The sequence below is a fragment of the Brassica napus genome, chromosome A5 (genome assembly GCF_020379485.1).
Source record: "Brassica napus cultivar Da-Ae chromosome A5, Da-Ae, whole genome shotgun sequence".
NCBI classification, from domain to species: domain Eukaryota; kingdom Viridiplantae; phylum Streptophyta; class Magnoliopsida; order Brassicales; family Brassicaceae; genus Brassica; species Brassica napus.
The window spans coordinates 8,542,832-8,561,333 of NC_063438.1; the positions used below are offsets into that span (position 1 = coordinate 8,542,832).

The following is an 18,502-nucleotide window of genomic DNA, read 5'->3' on the forward strand; positions in this document are numbered from 1 at the left end:
TTAAATAATTTCTAGTGGACATAAAAAATGTGGATATGAGTTGATAAAAAAATTATTGTTATGGATTAAAATAAATAATTAAAAGTTTGGGATAAAACCAAGAGGATCTATAAGCAAATTAGAAAATGTTGGGGTCAAATTGCTGTTGGGGTCAAATTGCATAAATCCAAAAAAACGGAAGGACCATGTGTAAAATAGAGTAATTTGACCATTGTTGCTTCTAGAACTTTTTCTGTAACGGAAGCGACGACGAAGACTTCGGGCAGCTGTCACGGCGGACCTCCACTGTATACATCTCCACTGTATCCTTCCTCACGTCTTCCACCACAACCTCTCCCATATCCACAACCGTCTCCCCAGTGCGGTATCCACGATCACGTCCTCTATCCCACCACTTTTTCCATAGACTGAGCCTCGTCACCTTGTCGATAGGAAAAAAAAAGGAGAATTAGGGTTAGGAATTAGAAATAGAGAAATATAAACTGGTGAGATAAAGTTTTTGAAATTTGAAACAAAGAAGAAAAATAAGGAAGAAGTTTGGTTTTAAAAGTAATGAGAGAGAAAATGGTTAAGAGGGTATATTGGCCATTCAATACTCATAAAGTGTGTGTCAATCAGAAAGTGTTTGTTTCAGAATAACAACATGTGTGTAGGTGTTACTGCGTATGACCTTTTTGGCTTTTCCTTAACATTTGCAGAGGTAGCTACAGATTTTTTAAGAAAATTTAAATAGCTTAAGCATCTCTAGTCAAATATGCACATTGTGATATTATCTAACTACATGATAAGAGAAGAAACATTAAGTGGAAGTCTACTTTGAAATTATGCTATAACTTTGCATAGTAAGTTACAAAACCTTTGACATCAACCGCGAGAAACAAACCTCACGGGTAGAATCGACCAACAAGGTTAGTGTTAAATACTGAAATCGTATATGTAGTGTTTTCATGTCGAATGATTAGTGTTTGGCAGAGATTGCAAATCAAGAATGACGACACAGAACATCAACAAGTACAAAATAACAATTTACAAGAGATTTTGGACCTCTCTCTCTCTCTCAGTCCTCTCTATATGCAACTAATAATTAAATTCAAAAGATTGAACAGATGGACTGGGGAAGACGCTGTTTTTGATAATTTGCACACAAGTAGAAACTTCATGATCAATCGAACAACATCACCACCATCCACATAGACCATTTTTTTTTATCATAAAAAGCTTGAGAACGACAATGGATTTACCCCAGATACAAAGTTTAGTGTTAGAAGGGGGCAAAGATGTTTTCAGCAAACCAGAAGCTACTAGAAGGAAGTGCCTTCTGGAGGTTGAACAAGCTTACGGTTATGCGACGCAGTCATTTCCTTCTTCAGCTGTACCAGTATATCTTCCATTGTGTACTCCCTTTGCCAGTTCGCAAGAAGCCCGAACTTCTTGGGATCCACCTATACATTACAAATGCATCTTCAGACAAAAGTTACCGAAAGGAACGAGTCAGAGAATGGCAGGATGATGATTTTATTATGAGTACCACTCCTGTTTCATGGTTGACACAAGTCATGTTGATACGTGAATGGAACCGGACAGTGGGAGGTTTCTCAGGGTAATCTTTGTCACAAAAGAGCTTCAACTGATAGATCCTACCTTCATGAACAGTCTGCTCATAGAAGAAGAAAAAAAAAAAAAAAAATAGATATCTGTAAGGACAAGCAGAAACAAGAACCTTAGTGCTAAAGAAAAAAGCTTAGGATAAGAGCATTGATCAATGCTTATTAAAAGGAGAAAGATATAAGTACGTTGTGAGGAGCGATGATAGTGCCAGTCCAAGAGCGCATGTAAATGTCATCACCATCATCCATTCCGTAGCTCACAGTTCCATCTCCAATACCTTTCTCCCCACGTTCAAGCTCCTCCAGCAGCCGGAAATTCCTCGGTACTATATTGTTATAACAATCCATATTCAAACACATGAATCATAACACTAGACACAATCACAATCTTGAGACATCATCAAGTCATATTATCATTGACCAGGCAAATCATCAGAATACGGATTTCAAAACCCTAGAACAGGAAAATCAAAACGAGAAGAAGAGAGACTAAAGCAATCGAAATCGTTTACCAACAACACTCGTTCCTCCGGAGCCAAGGGTCATATTTGATCAAACTCGTGGATTCTATTCGATCCGATCCGATTTTGAGATCTGATCGTGCAGAGACGAGAGAGACGAGAGAGACGAGAGATGAGGCAACGAAAATCAAGAGAGAATCTTGTACAATGAGAGAAAGCTATCTTTAAGGGGTAAATCGGGTAATTTAGGGAAAAATGGAAAAAGTGTTCAATTTGCAACTTTACTACCCAGAAAATTATTTTCTAATGTATAATCCGTTTGAACCGAGTTCGGTCGAAACGAGTAAAGAGATACGGAACTTGCTGGTGCATTAGTTCAAAGGTGTTTTTTAATCGGTGAACGGTAAAGTTACAAATAAGAAAAGTTTGATCTGAAAGTAAGTCGATGCTCGGGGAGCCATGGCCGGAAAAATACAAATCGGCGAGAATCTAAAAGCATAAAACTCTAATTCTAGCTATCAAATGAGTGTGTGTATGTTCGGCTTCCTCTCTCCTTCCCTTTATAGCTGCCGTTTTGTTCCCAATTTTAGGTATGTCTGACCTAATGGGCATGTTGTGGTCGGATTGGACGTTGGGGCCGAGCAATCTCTCATGGGCCGATTTGGAGCACTTCTCTGAGGCGTCGAGCGGAGGGCTGAGCTCCAGTCGTCGCTTAGTCGGGAGCCGTCAACTTGATCCGGTTTCTTGGGCCGGCTTAGCGGATCAAGTCTCCTATATGATGGGCTTTGTGGAAAGATGTAATTCATCTCCTACAGTTTGTCCCCCTTAGTTCACTCATGATAAGCGTAGTCGATCTTAGTGAATTTTTCGAGCTAGGTTTAGAAAATCGGAGACTCTGTTGGAGTTCGATGATGGCCCTATCGACTATGCAGCAACTATGCAATCGGGACCGTGAGTAGGGGCAGCAGTATCGCGGTCTGTCGCCGGGTTTCCTTATGGTTTGGTTCAACTATCAATCGCGAATCAAATATGGTTCGTCTTAACCGATTATTCGAATATTCGGTTTGCCTCTAACCGATTTCCGGTTTTCCCCTAGAAGTGGAAACGTCGCGAAGAGTGGAGGATGAACTTTAGCGGTTTCGTGGGTTCTAATAGCCCGTTTAGACCTAATGATGACGCCTCTAGAGATCTGTGCTCTGCTTCTTATAAATAGACGGGTGTGTGTCATTCTCTCTATTCTTCTCCGCATATCCATATACTTTCTCTCTCTTCTCTGCTTCTCTCTCTACACTGCCTTTTCTTTCGTCATGTCAAGTTGGTCACGCGAATTGCGCTAGTCATGGCATCCACGAGAAAAGCATATGTCAAGTCATAGAGTTGTGTTAGGTTGGACAATCCTAATATCAGATTCAACACGTCTCGAAGAAAAAAATATGATATGAAGTTTACAAGCCCAAAATATTATACATAAGGTCCATTGACACAAACGAAAGAAAAACATACATTCTTATATCTTGAAACAAGTGATTAGCAAAAAATATCCAATCTACACTAGTTCCGCTATGGTCCTTCCTACTGATCACCTGCAGGAAATGGTGAGGAGCGAGAGAACTAGTTTCACACCGTAACAATGTTTTGGGCTATCTCATTCTTTAATTGTTTTGGGCTAAGGCTAACATATTGTTTTGTTCCATTTAATTGTTAATTATATATGCTTTACGATGTTATCGTTGTTACTATATGAAAACTGAGAATGAAATTAATTCAATACAGCCAACACTAAAAATATTAAAGGATTTATTTACTTCTTTTGGTTTTAGTCTTTAAAGAAAAAAACAATTTTCAGAAAATATTTGTACGCAGTTTGGTTATGTTAATATCCAGATTATTAATTGTTACACTACATTTAAGTTATTTTGGTTAAATTATGTTTGGTTCACTCTAAATTATTCAAAGTAAATTATTTGATATGATAAGATATGAAACTCAAGTAAAATTCTGTTATAAATATAATACTTTATTAATTTATAACACACAATTTATTCAAATAGTATGAGCGAAAGTTCCGACAAATATTCTTTTTGTTTAAAAAATTCAATAAATGCTAAAATAATTTACAAATCATAATTAGTAAAACACTAAAAATCAAATAAAATCTCATTATAAATTGAAAATCTAAAAAACAATATGTTAACATAAGCACTGACATGAAAAGCGGGAACCTAATAATTTTATAAACCAAAATGAATTTCATAAATAACGGAACATTGACTATATCTCTGGATCGAAGAAACAAAATCTAATGAACCGTACAGAATACTGAAAGGCCAAACCTATGTTAGCATGTGAAAATTATAATTTCATCAGAATATCTTTTCACCAAATATAAAAGTTTCAAATAAATTATTTAAAAAACACTGAAAATTATAAAACGTACATTATCATAACTTATTTTATATTCAAAATGATAGTTTTTAAAAAAAAAACGTATAAATAAAAATTATATAACAATAGACTTTGTTCAACTTAATGGGCGTAAAATGTTGGGCCTAGATATATTGGATCTCAGTTATCCTGTACGGCCATAAAATCACAACTCTGAACCCTAACGGAAGTTTAGACTATTAAGCCAATTATGATTCCTTTAGCTACCAAAAACTAAGCAAGAAGAAACCCTAGATTCTGCACTTTTTCCTTTCGAAACCATGGTAAGCTTTGTCTGGAACTTGCTGTTTTTGGTTTCTTAAATTTAGTTATTGAAAGAACTTTTATCGTTCCGATTTACATTCAAATAGAGAATCCACAGTTTCGAAATCGTATTATAGGTTTAGATGTTATGTTATTTGGATTTTTAGTAATTATAGCTCTGAGTCAGTCTCTCTGACAAAATGAGAATCTTTTTCTGAGATTATATGAAATTTTCCGGTGATTTGGATTTGCAATTTAGCACTTGAAGTATCGATTCTCTAACAAGTGTTTAAGATGTTACAAAAACCGTGTGATGTACGTTTTGGTGTGAAATTTATGGTGTAGTCGAGGAGAAAGACGAGAGAGCCAAAGGAAGAGACAGTGACTCTTGGTCCAGCTGTTCGTGATGGCGAGCAAGTCTTTGGTGTTGTCCACATCTCTGCTTCTTTCAACGACACTTTAATCGTCTGTAACCTAACCCTACCCTTGTTCTTTCATTTTTGACCAAAGTAATTTTTTTTTTTTGCTGAAATTTTGTAAATCTTCAATTTTTCAGCACGTGACTGATTTGTCTGGACGTGAGACACTTGTTCGTATCACTAGTAAGCATCTACATGCATCTCTCTCTAGTGATATGATTTAGCTTATCTATAATTTAGAATGGATTGTTTTATTTTTTCTAATATGGTCCGTGCACTCTCTAAGATGAATTGTTTCTATTCTCATCACACTTGAGAACTTTAATGTAGTCTTTGATATAAAATTGATTTCCTTGACTTCGTATTTGGCTGCTATTAAGTTCCTCTTTAAATTCGGTGTTGTTAGACTCTATTCTTATGAGGCTTCTAATCTTTGAGGAAACTCGATCGTTATTATCTGTTATGGGAATTTGCATTGTTCTTGATTGAAATATACCCATTGCCTTTTAAATTGTTGTATTTTATGTTATGTATAGGTGGGATGAAGCTGACAGCCGACAGAGATGGGTCCGCACCTTATGCTGCTATGCTTGCTGCACACGATGTTGCTCAGCGATGCAAGGTATAAGAGCCTAGAGAATATGCTTCTCCAAGCTTATGGTTTTGTAAATCATTTTTTTTTTGTAATTGTAATCGATTTTGTGTGTTTTCAGGAACTTGGAATCACTGCGATGCATGTGAAGCTTCATGCAACTTGTGGTAACAAGACCAAGACCCCTGGTCCTGGTGCTCACTCTGCAGTCAGAGCCCTTGCGCGTTCTGGCATGAAAATTGGTCGCATTGGTAAATAAAAACAAATTCTTCATCTCGAGTAATTTTATTGTTATTGCATCTTAGAATGAGAACAAATATCTAACATTGTTATTGATTTTGAACACAGAGGATGTGACCCCAATCCCAACGGACAGACAGTACTCGCCGAAAGAGTGGAAGAAGGGGAATGAGGCTTTGAGTTCTTTTTATGGAGTCATCTCTATATTCAGCTCTCTCCATCTCTTTCTGTTTCATTTTGTTTTCAGATATTGAAATTGAGTTTTTGATTAACTATATGTTGTAGTCTCAACTCTTAACATATTTATCTTGCTGCTATTCTCATAAACATTGTCTTGGATTTTGTTTGCAACTATTTGCCAAGTCTTAGTTTCCAAATCTTTAGTTAGTGGTTGATGAACTTATAATTGCAATACTGAAACGTTTTTTTTAAACTAATTACAAACTGGCAAAACCATCTTTTTCTTTAAACGGCAGGTTCTTTTTATTCAGAATAGACTCTTGTTCATCCTTCACACCAGGAGCAGATCAAGTTTAAACAATCTCTGTATTAGCGTCTTTGGAACTTGGGATAATAGAAAACTGTTTTATTTCTCAACAAAGGAAGCAGTTGCCAAAAGTGATAGAGGACATGGATGAGTGCACTTTCTGCCAAGGTACTTCATGCCGTGAAATAAAGGCCATACCCTGATCATAATCCAACAACCACAGGTTTGGTTTACTTCAAGTAACGTAGATTGAGTATAGAAACTTGGAAGAAAACATACTAATGGACTGAATTCTTAGAGACGCCATTGATGAGATGGGTTGGCGAACAAGCCATGCTACGAGTTTGAGATGACAATGTTCGGTGGATTAGATATGAAAAATTTCAATTTAAATTGTCGAATCAACGGCTCTTTCTCTCTCTAGGAAAGTGCGACTGTCAAGGTGATAAGGCTCCGTGCTCTAGATCCGCCGTCGGTGGGCATCACGCTCTCCGGTGAGAACTCTCAGCCCCCTCTCTTCTGCTACTCTGTGTTCTCTGATGTTCCGATGCTCGTCAAGAAAAAGAAACCTCGTCCGCCTCTGGCTCTGTCTTTTAAAGTCCTCCATCTAGCGCGTGCTTCCAGAAGGAGTGGTGGAATGGGCATGAGGAAGAACAAGTCGATCTCTCTCGCCGGTCTAGGCGTAGCTGTATCTGGGTCTTCGCACCCTCCGACAAATTCTTCCCCGGCTACTTTTCCTACCTTATCTGGATCTGGATCCGCTCTAGTTGTTAGCTCCGGCTCTGGTGGTGCTCTACTGCCATCGCTGGGGGTTTCTTCTTCTACCCTGGTACCTGATTTTCCTCCTTTGTCGGAGGTTTCAAACGGCTCTGCTGAATCTCGATCTGTTCTGCTCGGAAGCTCCGCCGATGGTGGTATGTTGCCGTTGATTGGGGCTTCTCCTCAAAAATTTATTCCTCCCAATTCTGCTGGGGATACAATCAGTCCTGAGAGGAATTATGCTGCGCTTCTTAGGAGTTCTGCTCAGCTTCAAGAGATGGGTTCTCCTTCGGAACATGTTTCCGGTGTCCCTTTTGTCCTGATTCCAGACGAGAACATCGAGGCTGCGAAGCTGGAATTCAAAGACTTCATCTATGCTCGTTTCCATGGTGATTATCCCACCATGGGAAAGATTATTGGGGTGGTTAATGCAGTGTGGGCAAGAACTGGCCCTAGGATCTTTGTTCATAATCTTGGACAGGGTATGTATCTTCTACGGGTCAACAATCCAAAGACTCTTCTATCGCGGACCTGTTGGAATATTGGTGGTCTGCCTATGTTTGTGGCTCCCTGGTCTCCCGACTACTCTCCTGAAGAACCTCCGCTTACAAGCGCAATAATTCCAGTTGAGATGCGGAATGTTCCCTATCTATTGTTTAACAAGGAGAGTTTGAGCCGTATAGCAACAGCTCTTGGCAAACCAGAGTCCCTAGCTCCTGAAACGGAACGCAAGGAAAACTTCGAAGTTGCAAAACTTTATGTCAGGGTTGACCTTACTGCCCCACTGCCTCAGAAGATAGTCTCAGGTTTCTCAAATGGTAGGGAGGTTCAAATTGATGTTTCATATCCTTGGCTTCCAATCAAATGTGATGCGTGTCAGCGTTTCGGTCATAAGACAGATAGATGCACTTTTGGAGTCTCTGTTGGTTCATATGGACAACAGAGTAATAGGAAGTTCGTTCCTGAAACGTCAAGGAAAAGATCTAAATCAAGGCCTGGACGGTCTAGAGATAAGCTTAAGGAGAAGGTGGTTACTCGTTATGTTCCGGTGGTCCGTGCTAATGATGAAGAGGTTGCTGGTGAGCGAAGTGGCATTGATGTCCTTGTGCAAGACCCGGCAGTATCTACTCGGTTTGGTGATGCAGAGATTTTAGAGGAGGGTGAAATTTGTCAAGAAGGACTGACTGAAACTGCAGTCGATGCTACGGTCTCTGAACCGCCTGTGGTGGTACATCATGAGGGCATAGAGGAGTCTGACCTCCATAGGGTTACTATGCCTACGTCTGAAGGGTTCGTGCTGGCTACCTCAGAAATTGATGATACGGTCTCTGACCCGGTCTCTATGGTTTTTCATCATCAGGATGTTGAGGATCTTCATAAGGATGACAGCGAGGGTCCGTCGGTTTCTGCTCCTGGCTCTGCTCTTGGAACGGTGGTGGAGTATACTTCTCAGATGATGTCTGCCCCAGCAGATACAGAATTAGGTGACAACAGTGATCCAACGGAGGATCCAGACAACCCCTTCGTCCTGGTTAAAAACAGGAAGTGTGGCCGCAGGGTCACCAAACACAACTAAAATATAGATATGTGTTTTTTTGCGTGGAATGTTCGTGGACTGAATAGTGAAAGACGCCACACCATGACCAAAGATTGGATTAATATCCATAGGCCTTATTTTGGAGCTTTTTTGGAGACTCATATTTTGGAGAATAATAAAGAGAGAATTTTGAGAGCTATTCCGAGGGATTGGAACTATTATGGAAACTATGAGGCAAATGATTCAGGTCGTATTGTTGTTGTCTGGGATCCGAGGGTTACAATGTTTATCTACCATGCATCAGCTCAATCAGTCACCTGCGGAGTCACACTCCTGTCTGAGAACATTACCTTCACGGTCACTTTTGTTTATGGTTTCAACTTGTTGGAGGATCGGAGGAGTCTATGGGTCAATCTCGTGGATTTACAGGCTACAACTCCGGTATCAGTATTTCTGTGGTGTGTCCTGGGTGATTTCAATCAGATGCTGCGTTCATCCCACCACTCCAATCATCTCACTTCGCGTACTGACGACTCTGGAATGGATGAAGCGAATCTTGGTTTGCAGGATGCTCAACTATTTGAAGCTCAAGCAAAAGGGTTGCCCTTTACTTGGAGAAACTGTCAGGATGATAATCCAATCTCCACAAAGATTGATCACACTTTTATTAACCAGTCTTGGTCTTCTTCCTTCCCTGACTCGTTTGCGGACTATCTGGATCCTTCTCAATCTGATCATGCTCCCTGCCTATTTCGTATGCCCGCCATCAGACGCCAGGTTATCAAACCTTTCAAATTCTTTCATCATGTTTTAGATCATCCGGAGTATGCTGAGACAGTTAGTGGAGCTTGGAATTGTGAGCATATTATGGGTACGGATCAGTTTAAACTGGTTCGCTCCCTGAAGTTATTGAAGAGACCACTGCGTAAACTCAACAAGCGTAACTTCAGTGGTATTTCTCAGAGAGTTAAAGCTCAGAAAGAAAGGGTGGATGACTTACAGCGGCGTTTACTTACCTTACCTGAAGAGTCTACGGCGCGGGAAGAGCATTTAGAGCGGGACAAATTAAACATTCTGCTGAAGGCTGAAGAGAAATATTATAAACAGCGATCAAGAGTTAGATGGGCCGGTCTTGGAGATCGCAACACTCCGTTTTACCATCGTGTAGTCTCTAATCATGCCTCAAGAAATCACATTCATTTCCTCAAAGATGCCAATGATAATTTGCTTTATGGAATGGACGACATTAAAGGGCATGCTGCAGATTATTTTCAAGGGATCCTCGGGTCAACTGATCTACCCCTCTCTCCGGCCACTGCGGATGAGCTTCGTAATCTTCTACCTTTTCGTTGCTCCGAGCTTCAACAGAATTACTTAAAGCGGGAGGTTACTGCAGCTGAAGTTAAAGCAACTTTATTCTCTATGCCTCTGAATAAAAGCCCGGGACCAGATGGCTTTTCTGTTGAGTTTATTCGTGCCTCTTGGGATACTGTGGGCGGGGATATCATCAAGGCAGTTTGTGAGTTTTTTAGGAATGGACGTTTGCTCAAGGACATGAATACTACAGCTATTTCTTTAATTCCTAAGAAGCCTCAGGCTTGCTCGCTGGGTGACTACAGACCCATAAGCTGTTGTAACATTGTCTACAAGCTCATTTCCAAGATCATCGCAAATCGCCTAAAGCCTATCTTGTCGAAGTGTGTAAGTCCAAATCAGGCAGCTTTCCTGAAAGGACGCAGCCTTGGGGAGAACGTTTTGTTAGCAACTGAACTCATCAAGGATTATAACAAATCCTCTTGTCTCATGAGCGCTATGCTGAAAATAGATATCCGCAAGGCATTTGATACTGTCTGTTGGGACTTTGTGATAAAGGTTTTGCAAGCACAGCAGTTCCCTCCTATGTTTATCACTTGGGTCACTGAGTGTATCTCCTCTCCACGCTTTTCTGTCTCCATTAATGGAGAATTAGCGGGGTTCTTTGAGGGTAGGAAGGGCCTCCGTCAAGGCGATTCTATTTCTCCTTACTTGTTCATTATGCTGATGGAAGTACTATCTCTTTTGCTGAACAAGGCTGAGGCTGATGGAGCTTTTAAGCTTCACCCACTCTGTGCATCGCCTAAGCTTACCCATCTTCTGTTTGCGGATGATCTACTCGTTTTTTCTGATGGCTCATCTGAGTCTACGGCGGGTATACAGGGTGTAATGCTTAACTTCAAGGATTGGTCAGGGTTAGATACTAATGAATCAAAATCTGAGATTTTTTATGGAGGCTACACAGAAATCCAAGCATTTGTCCTTACTGATCTCTCAGGTTTCAAGCGTGGTGACTTCCCAACAAGATACTTAGGTCTACCTTTAAGTCCCAAGAGGATCTCCGCTGCTACTTTGCAACCTTTTTGGACCGTATAACTTCTAAACTTCATTCCTGGACGGTTAAGTTTCTGTCGTTTGCTGGAAAGGTTCAGATGATATCTTCGGTTATTTATGGAATGGTCAACTTCTGGAGTTCGATTTTTGTTCTTCCCAAATGGTTCTATGCTAAAATTGATTCTCTCTGTTCTGGTTTTTTATGGAGGAATAACACCTCTTCTGCGGCGGGAGCACGTGTATCCTGGGCTGATATATGTAAACCTAAGAAGGAGGGTGGCCTTGGTCTTAGAAAGCTTGAAGATTTCGAGATGGTCTTCAGATTGAAGAGGGTGTGGCTCTTCTTCACGGCCTCTGGGTCCTTATGGGTTCCCTGGCTGCAAAGTAACAGATTTGGTGGGAGAAGCATTTGGCTTGTAAATGACTCGCCGAGGTTCTCGAGAACTGTTCGAAGTATGCTAGATTTGAGACAACAGCTTCAGCACTACCTCCGTTGCGACATTCGTGATGGGAATACAGCTCTGTTCTGGTTCGATTTTTGGAATGATTTGGGTCCTCTGTATCTTCTCTTCGGAACCTCAGGGCCTGCGTCCCTTAGGATCCCCATCAATGCTACTGTTTCGCAAGGGGTTCGTGATGGCCACTGGCACTTACCACCTGCTCGCTCTGAATATGCTGAAACGCTTCAAGTTGTACTAACCAGTATGGAAGTTCCATGTGCCGCTAATGGTAGTGACGTCCACTTGTGGCGACTGCAATCGGGTGGCTTTGGTGCTTCTTTCTCTTCTCCAGTTACTTGGGAGAGGTTGCGTACTCCAAATCCGATGGTCCGGTGGACTCAGTGGTTTGGTTTAAGGAGGAGATACCCCGTTGTTCGTTCATTACTTGGACTGTTTTTCTAAAAAGACTTCCAACACGAGATAGATTGATCTCTTGGGGAATATCTCTTCCACCAGGTTGTGTGCTATGTTCTAATGCTGATGAATCTCATTCCCATCTTTTCTTTGAGTGTTCGTTTGCTGCTGTCGTTTGGAATCATTTTTGTGGCAGGTTCTTGGCGTCTATCCCTTCCTCCGTTGCAGCAGTGGTGGCTCATTGTGATCAATTGCGGGGAACTCATGCTTCGCGGGCGGTAGCTGTGCTGAAACTGTTGAATCAAGTTATTATCTATCACCTATGGCGCGAGCGGAATGCCAGAATCTTCAGAGATGTTTCGATGACTCAAGAGGCATTCTTTAGGGTGGTGGATCGTGCTATGCGAGATAGGTTGCTGTCGCTCCCAGCTGTGGCTGCTCCTTCTCCCTCCCTTCTCGAGCTGTATTTATGGATTGTCTCACCATATAGTTAATCTCCCTCTCTCTCTCTCTCTTTGTTGTATGATGATCGCTCCCTGTTCGTTACTCTCTTCGTCTCTCCCCTTTTCTTTTTTGTAATAAGTTGTGTTTTTCACAACATGTAAAACTCAGAAAATGGTTATAAATCTTAACATTTAGACCAAAAAAAAAAAAAAAATTTCAATTTTATGATTGCTCATTTTGTTTACTTGGACGTTTACGGACCATCAGATCGTGAGGAGAACTCAATTTACGGTGTTAACTAATAACTATAGTTTCCTCACTTTTTAGCGAGACACCTCGAAGTATTTTAGAGCACTTGATAGGTTCACTTTTACATGGATTTCTCTAAAAGCCAATAAAATAATGAATAGTCAAAGAAAAAGAAGCTAAAAGATGAGAAAGTGTTATAAGTAAAAAAGAGAAAATGATTCGGTGTATCTTTTTTTTTTTTTTGCAACAAACAGCTATTTTATTACTCAAACATGAAGTGGTCTGGGTAAACAGACCGGAATAGAACAACTAATAAAACAAAGAGATCTGTGAAAAGATCGAATATTCCTAGCTAAAAAATCAGCAACCAATAAAAGATTCGGCGTATTTTATTCCATGAATAATGAATCATTTATATAGGATTACAATAGCTTTAGAACTAAGTATAACTTGGAGAAAAAGTAAACTTGACAATCAAGTAAATCTAACACGTTCTATAAGGAATATCACACAATATTCAGAACAGTTTTTTTTGATGTTCATTATACTAAAATGCTTTTAAATGTCGTAGATGTTGCCTCATTAAAAAATTTATCAAAAATTTCAATGGAAAAAATTATGGTTTAGGGGAAAAAAGTACAGCACGAAATGATTTCCTCTCATGTATAGGTTGAGACCTTTGAGGCGATATAATCTGATAAGATGAACTGACTTTTTGGATGTGGCAGTCAGGGGCGGATCCAGAAAATATTTTAATGTGTGGCACATTATATATTTATAAAATCTTATCGTATATATATATATATTTATAATTTAAATAATAATTCAATTTATTAATATATAATTAAAATTTTGTAAAGAATAATTATTTTTTTTAAAAAATCACTTTAAAAAACTTGAGTCAATTAATAAGATAAACATATTTTTATATCAAATACTTTTTATTGGTTATTTTAATATGTATTAAAATAAAGTTAATAAAATAAAACAAATAAAAATATTTCTTTTGGAAAAGGTAAAAGCTAATATCAACGCAAAAGAAGAAAAATAAATCTTTTTCCATTATATAGCAAAAAAACAAAGAAGAAGAAAGGACTATTAGATCTAAAAGGAAGAAAAGGAAACGTATTTTATATTAATGTGAGTAAATACATTAAAGTAAAAAATAATTTGAAAAAAAAAACACTCAGGGTGCTGGAACATGGGTTGGATGTGGCACCTTTTAGCCATCAAACCATCAGAGCTGACAACATCAATATGTTTCTTTCTTTATATTAGACATTTAGTATGTGGCACATGCCACACCCTCTCGAAGGGTGGGTCCGCCCCTGGTGGCAGTGTGTAACGCCTTGTTAAATTGATAAGTTGTCACTTGAATGAACATGTAAGACACATACATCTCTATTCTTATGCGGTTCATGAATCTTCCTACGACTTGATCATTTTCTTTGATTCTCTTGATCTCATAGACTCCAAAACGGTAATAGATTTTTATCTTTGAAATTATAATATCTCCTTTGGGTGTCTAGAGTTTATGTGTTTTCTGTTGCATCGTTAAAATTTTGTCACGGAAAAATTCAATGGGATAAAAACCATGATAAGAAAAAAGAGTACAACCACATACATTATCACATTTTTTCTCCTAGAAACAATATCTTCGACGTGTGTATTCTGGTAAAATATATATCTTTAAGAAATTGAGCTTAACAGAATAAACTCTTTTGATTTCTACTATAATATACAGGGTCTTTAGACTTCTAGTCAATAATTCTGAAAATAGTATGACGACCAAATAAATATGAACTACAAATAAGTTGTGACAATGTACCTACCGTTGATCCAAAGTCGGGGAGGTTGAAAGTGAAAGCCGGTTCTGTGAAGATAGTTCACTACTTCCAAGAACATTGACTTAGATTGCAATTTCTTGAAAATTTTGTGAGATGCATGGACGCTATTGATGGTATTAGTGCTTATATTGATGAATACAAGCAATAGTAACGCATAAATAATATTTGAAGCATTCATTGGTGTAAGAAAATTCTACAGCTATTTATTTCAGTTTGATTTTCATTTTACAATTTTTTATTTATTTACAGATCGCTTTGTAAATAAATAAATAAAAAAAATGTAAAATTAGAGAGGAATGGTGGTAATTCATAGTCGAAGAGCTTTCTCTAACATAGTGACCCTTGACTATGCGATATTTACTATATTTTTATGGGCGACAAACCTATATTTCCATAGGATTATCTTTGCATATGATTTCAAAGAACTGTTCTTGGCGGTTAAGAAGCCACATCAATGGCAGATTGCTGATGAGTTGAACAGAGTATTGTCTTTAATTCAAGATATATCAAATATAATTTCATCGGGATTTAACCATGGTGTCAAGATTCAACTAACCTTGTTACAAGAAGGAACAAGTTGAAGTTACCAATAGTCTCCACATGAGCAAGAACCTTCTTTGAAGCAATGAAACCGATTTGCATCTCTTACAATAATCTCTCGCTTTGTAACCAATGATGCAAACTTGAAAAAGCTATGGCAGTCACCACATACTCTGAGATTCTTCGTGATTCTTAAGAGACTACCTTCAGGAGTCGCAATCAAACCAAACGCTAACGCTAGCTTTTCGCTATGTAAAGATAACATCCCGACTTTAACCTCTTCATCGACATCATGCAACACAAAGTTTGTATCAGGGACAAAACCCGCCTCTTCAAGCTTCTCAGTCAAGTCCCTGAGAGCATCATATATCTCTTTAGACTTAGGATGAGTCCTGTCCCCAACCTTGAACCTATGTGTTCTGTTATTAGCTTCAATCCAAGTATAACCGGGGACTTTCTTTAAACCTCGTTGGTTCATCAAGTTCCTAACTTTAGCAACCTCCTCCCACTTACCGTCGTTTGCATAAATGTTAGAGAGTAAAATGTAGTGACCTGGGTTTTGTGGCTGTAGCTCAAGCAAGAACATAGCAGCCTTCTCTGCCATTTCTACATTCTTATGGATCCTGCAAGCTCCGAGAAAGGAACCCCATAAAGTTTCATCTTTTTGAATAGACATGGTTTCAATCATCCCACTAGCCTCAGTGAGCCTACCAGCTCGACCCAAGAGATCGATCATACAAGTATAGTGTTTCACGTTTGGCCTAACGCCGTACTTTGTCATCAAATCAAAAATCTCGAGACCCTCTTTGACAAACCCTGCGTGGCTGCAAGCATTAAGCAGAGAAACAAAAGTGATCTCATTAGGAGGTAACCTTCCATCTCCAACCATCACATCAAAAAGCTCAAGAGCCTTAGTTGCTTTCCCGTGATACCCGTACGCTGCAATCATCGCACTCCACGAGATAACATTTCTGTCCTTCATCGAATCAAACATCTCTCTCGCAGCATCAAGGTTCCCACATTTCGCATGCATATCAATCAAAGCTGTTCCAAGAACCACACCAACAGGAAAATTCATCAAGCGGATGTAATCATGAAGTATCACCGCCTTGTGCAAAGCTCCAAGCTTAGCACACGCGTTAACGATGGTGACAACAGCAGCTCTATCAGGGACAATCCCTTCATTCCTCATCCTTTCGAACAAAACCCACGATTCATCAGGCTTCCCTGAATCAGCACACGCACCAATCATCACGGTCCAAGTCACAAGGTCTCTCTTAGGCATTTCATCGAACAGCTTACATGCATCATCAATCTCTCCACATTTCGCGTACATATCAACAAGCGCAGCACAAACATAACAGTCCAAATCCATGCCAGACTTCAACGCTACTTTATGAATCAATCTACCTACCACAACATCTCTCTTCTCTCTGCAAACCCTAATAATTATAGGCAACGTGTAGTTATCAAGATTCAAACTTGATCGAAGAATCTCTCTGAAAACCCGCAAACTATTGACGAAATCGTTAGTTTTCGCAAACCCACCAACCATAACGCTCCAGGAGACGGGATCCTTAACGCTCATTTCATCGAACAGAGTCTCTGCATCAGCTATGGCTCTGAGTTGAGAGTATATGTAAAGGAGCTTGTTTGCGACGGTAAGGTCTTGTAAGAAGCCATTGACGATTGCTCGCGCGTGGATTTTCCCAACCTCTGACACGTTTTTGCAGGTAAGGATCGCGGAGATGTAATCTCTGGTGTCTCGAGAGACGGAGACGTTGGGAGATTCGGGTAAGTTCGGGTGATCAGTGAGAGGAACATAGGAGGATTGTTCGTGTGAATCATCCGCTGAACAAGTGGAGTATCGCACCTTGGTGGTGGCGTTGCTCCAGAAGGGATGAAATCTACCTCTGAGATTTCTCAACATGATGAATGAAAAAGGTTTGTACTTTCTACTTATTTGAAATTTGATTACTATTTACATGAACCGTATATCACACACAATTAGACATAGGTTAATATTTTTTGACCAAAAAAGAAAAAAAAAACATACGTTAATATTACGGACAAAATAAATATCTTATATATTAAAATAGAAGTTATAATTTCTTTTATTTTTTGATTTTTTTTTTAATTTGGACCATCACTTAGAAATCTTATCAAATATATTTTATTAAGACTAATAATACATAAAATCTTTAAAATACTTTAATCATAATATCTTTTGATATCTTTTTATTTTAAATATATATATATATTTATTTTAAAACTCTAACAAATCTGTTTTAAACGATTTTTACAAGATCTTCATTTTCGAAATTACATTTAAATATTTTCACTAATTTTAAAATTAGTTTGAAATATTATTATACATAAATATATTCAATTATCATTTATAAAATGGAGAATAAAAAACTTTAGAATATTTTATCTATTATATAATCATAATCAATCATATTAAAATAAATTATTATATTAAGCTACATATAATAAAATTATATTAAATTTATATATTTTATTTTCGTAAGTATAAATATTTATGTTCAAAAATAAAATATAATATGTGGAAAGATGGGTTAACATTAGCAAACAATATAATACATGTATAAAAATTAACATGTATTTCTTTAAAGTTAATAATATAAAATCTTTGTAACTAATTTAATCATAATATATTTTCACTTTAAATATAATATATATTTATATATTATATTTTAATAATTCTAATAAATCTATCTAAAAATATTTTAACAATAACTTAATGTATTCAACTGATAAAATAAATATATTTTAAGTTATCGTTGATAAAATGAAAAATAAATATGATAATAGTATATTCAACTGATAAATTTATAAAATTTACTTTCATAAATATAAACTATTTATTTTAAAAATATAATATGATGATAGAGCGGCTTAAAATTAGAAAACTATATAATACATGTCTAAAAATTGACATATCTTAGACTTTTGTATATACAATAATATATTATCTAAAATAAATAAGCTTAAAAAATTAGTAAAAAGAAATACAACTTTGAAAGACGACTCAGAATTTAGCATAAATTAAATACAAAATAATTTTCAAATATTTTTTCTCATGAATGTATTAATTTGCTTAATAATTAAATGCAATTACAATAAGATAAATATATCATAAGAAGTGACAAATACATACAGTTTTAAACAATTAATTAATTATAACATATAAATTATAAAATTACTGTATTTGAAATAGTTATATAAACATTTAAGTATATGATGATGTTCTAAAACAATAATTTGTGAGTAGAAAAATGAAAACAAACAACCGCGCGGTTGCGCGGATAAAAATCTAGTTATTTTATTAAAAGAAATTTTGATTTTGATCAACAATTTCAAAACACATTTTTTTAATAAAGTGACCAT

At 37.7% G+C, this 18,502-nt stretch overlaps 2 protein-coding genes and 1 pseudogene across 2 annotated transcripts; 1 reads left to right on the forward strand and 2 right to left on the reverse strand.

The window, feature by feature from the left end:
- Positions 1–1,070: 1,070 nt before the first annotated feature.
- LOC106411865 (ubiquitin-conjugating enzyme E2 variant 1D) lies at positions 1,071–2,312 on the reverse strand. The gene is made up of 4 exons (XM_048780912.1): positions 2,120–2,312; positions 1,794–1,933; positions 1,529–1,654; positions 1,071–1,442 (listed from the first exon to the last, which is right to left on the reverse strand). The coding sequence occupies exons 1-4, from the start codon at positions 2,151–2,153 to the stop codon at positions 1,302–1,304; spliced, it is 441 nt and encodes a 146-aa protein (XP_048636869.1). The 5' UTR covers positions 2,154–2,312; the 3' UTR covers positions 1,071–1,301.
- Positions 2,313–4,690: 2,378 nt separating this feature from the next.
- On the forward strand, positions 4,691–6,315 carry LOC125609455 (annotated as a pseudogene).
- Positions 6,316–15,134: 8,819 nt separating this feature from the next.
- LOC125608542 (pentatricopeptide repeat-containing protein At2g33760-like) lies at positions 15,135–17,021 on the reverse strand. Its single transcript, XM_048778965.1, has one exon. It carries the CDS (start codon positions 17,019–17,021, stop codon positions 15,135–15,137), a length of 1,887 nt encoding a protein of 628 aa, XP_048634922.1.
- Between the last annotated feature and the right edge of the window lie 1,481 nt (positions 17,022–18,502).

Excerpts from the sequence above, each read along its gene's own strand:
- LOC125608542 (XM_048778965.1), bottom strand. The coding sequence starts at position 17,021 with ATGTTGAGAAATCTCAGAGGTAGATTTCATCCCTTCTGGAGCAACGCC.
- LOC106411865 (XM_048780912.1), bottom strand. The coding sequence starts at position 2,153 with ATGACCCTTGGCTCCGGAGGAACGAGTGTTGTTG. Across the intron at positions 1,934-2,119 it reads CGGAGGAACGAGTGTTGTTG|TACCGAGGAATTTCCGGCTG; the intron begins GTAAACGATTTC and ends ATAACAATATAG. Across the intron at positions 1,655-1,793 it reads CTATCATCGCTCCTCACAAC|ACTGTTCATGAAGGTAGGAT; the intron begins GTACTTATATCT and ends TTCTATGAGCAG.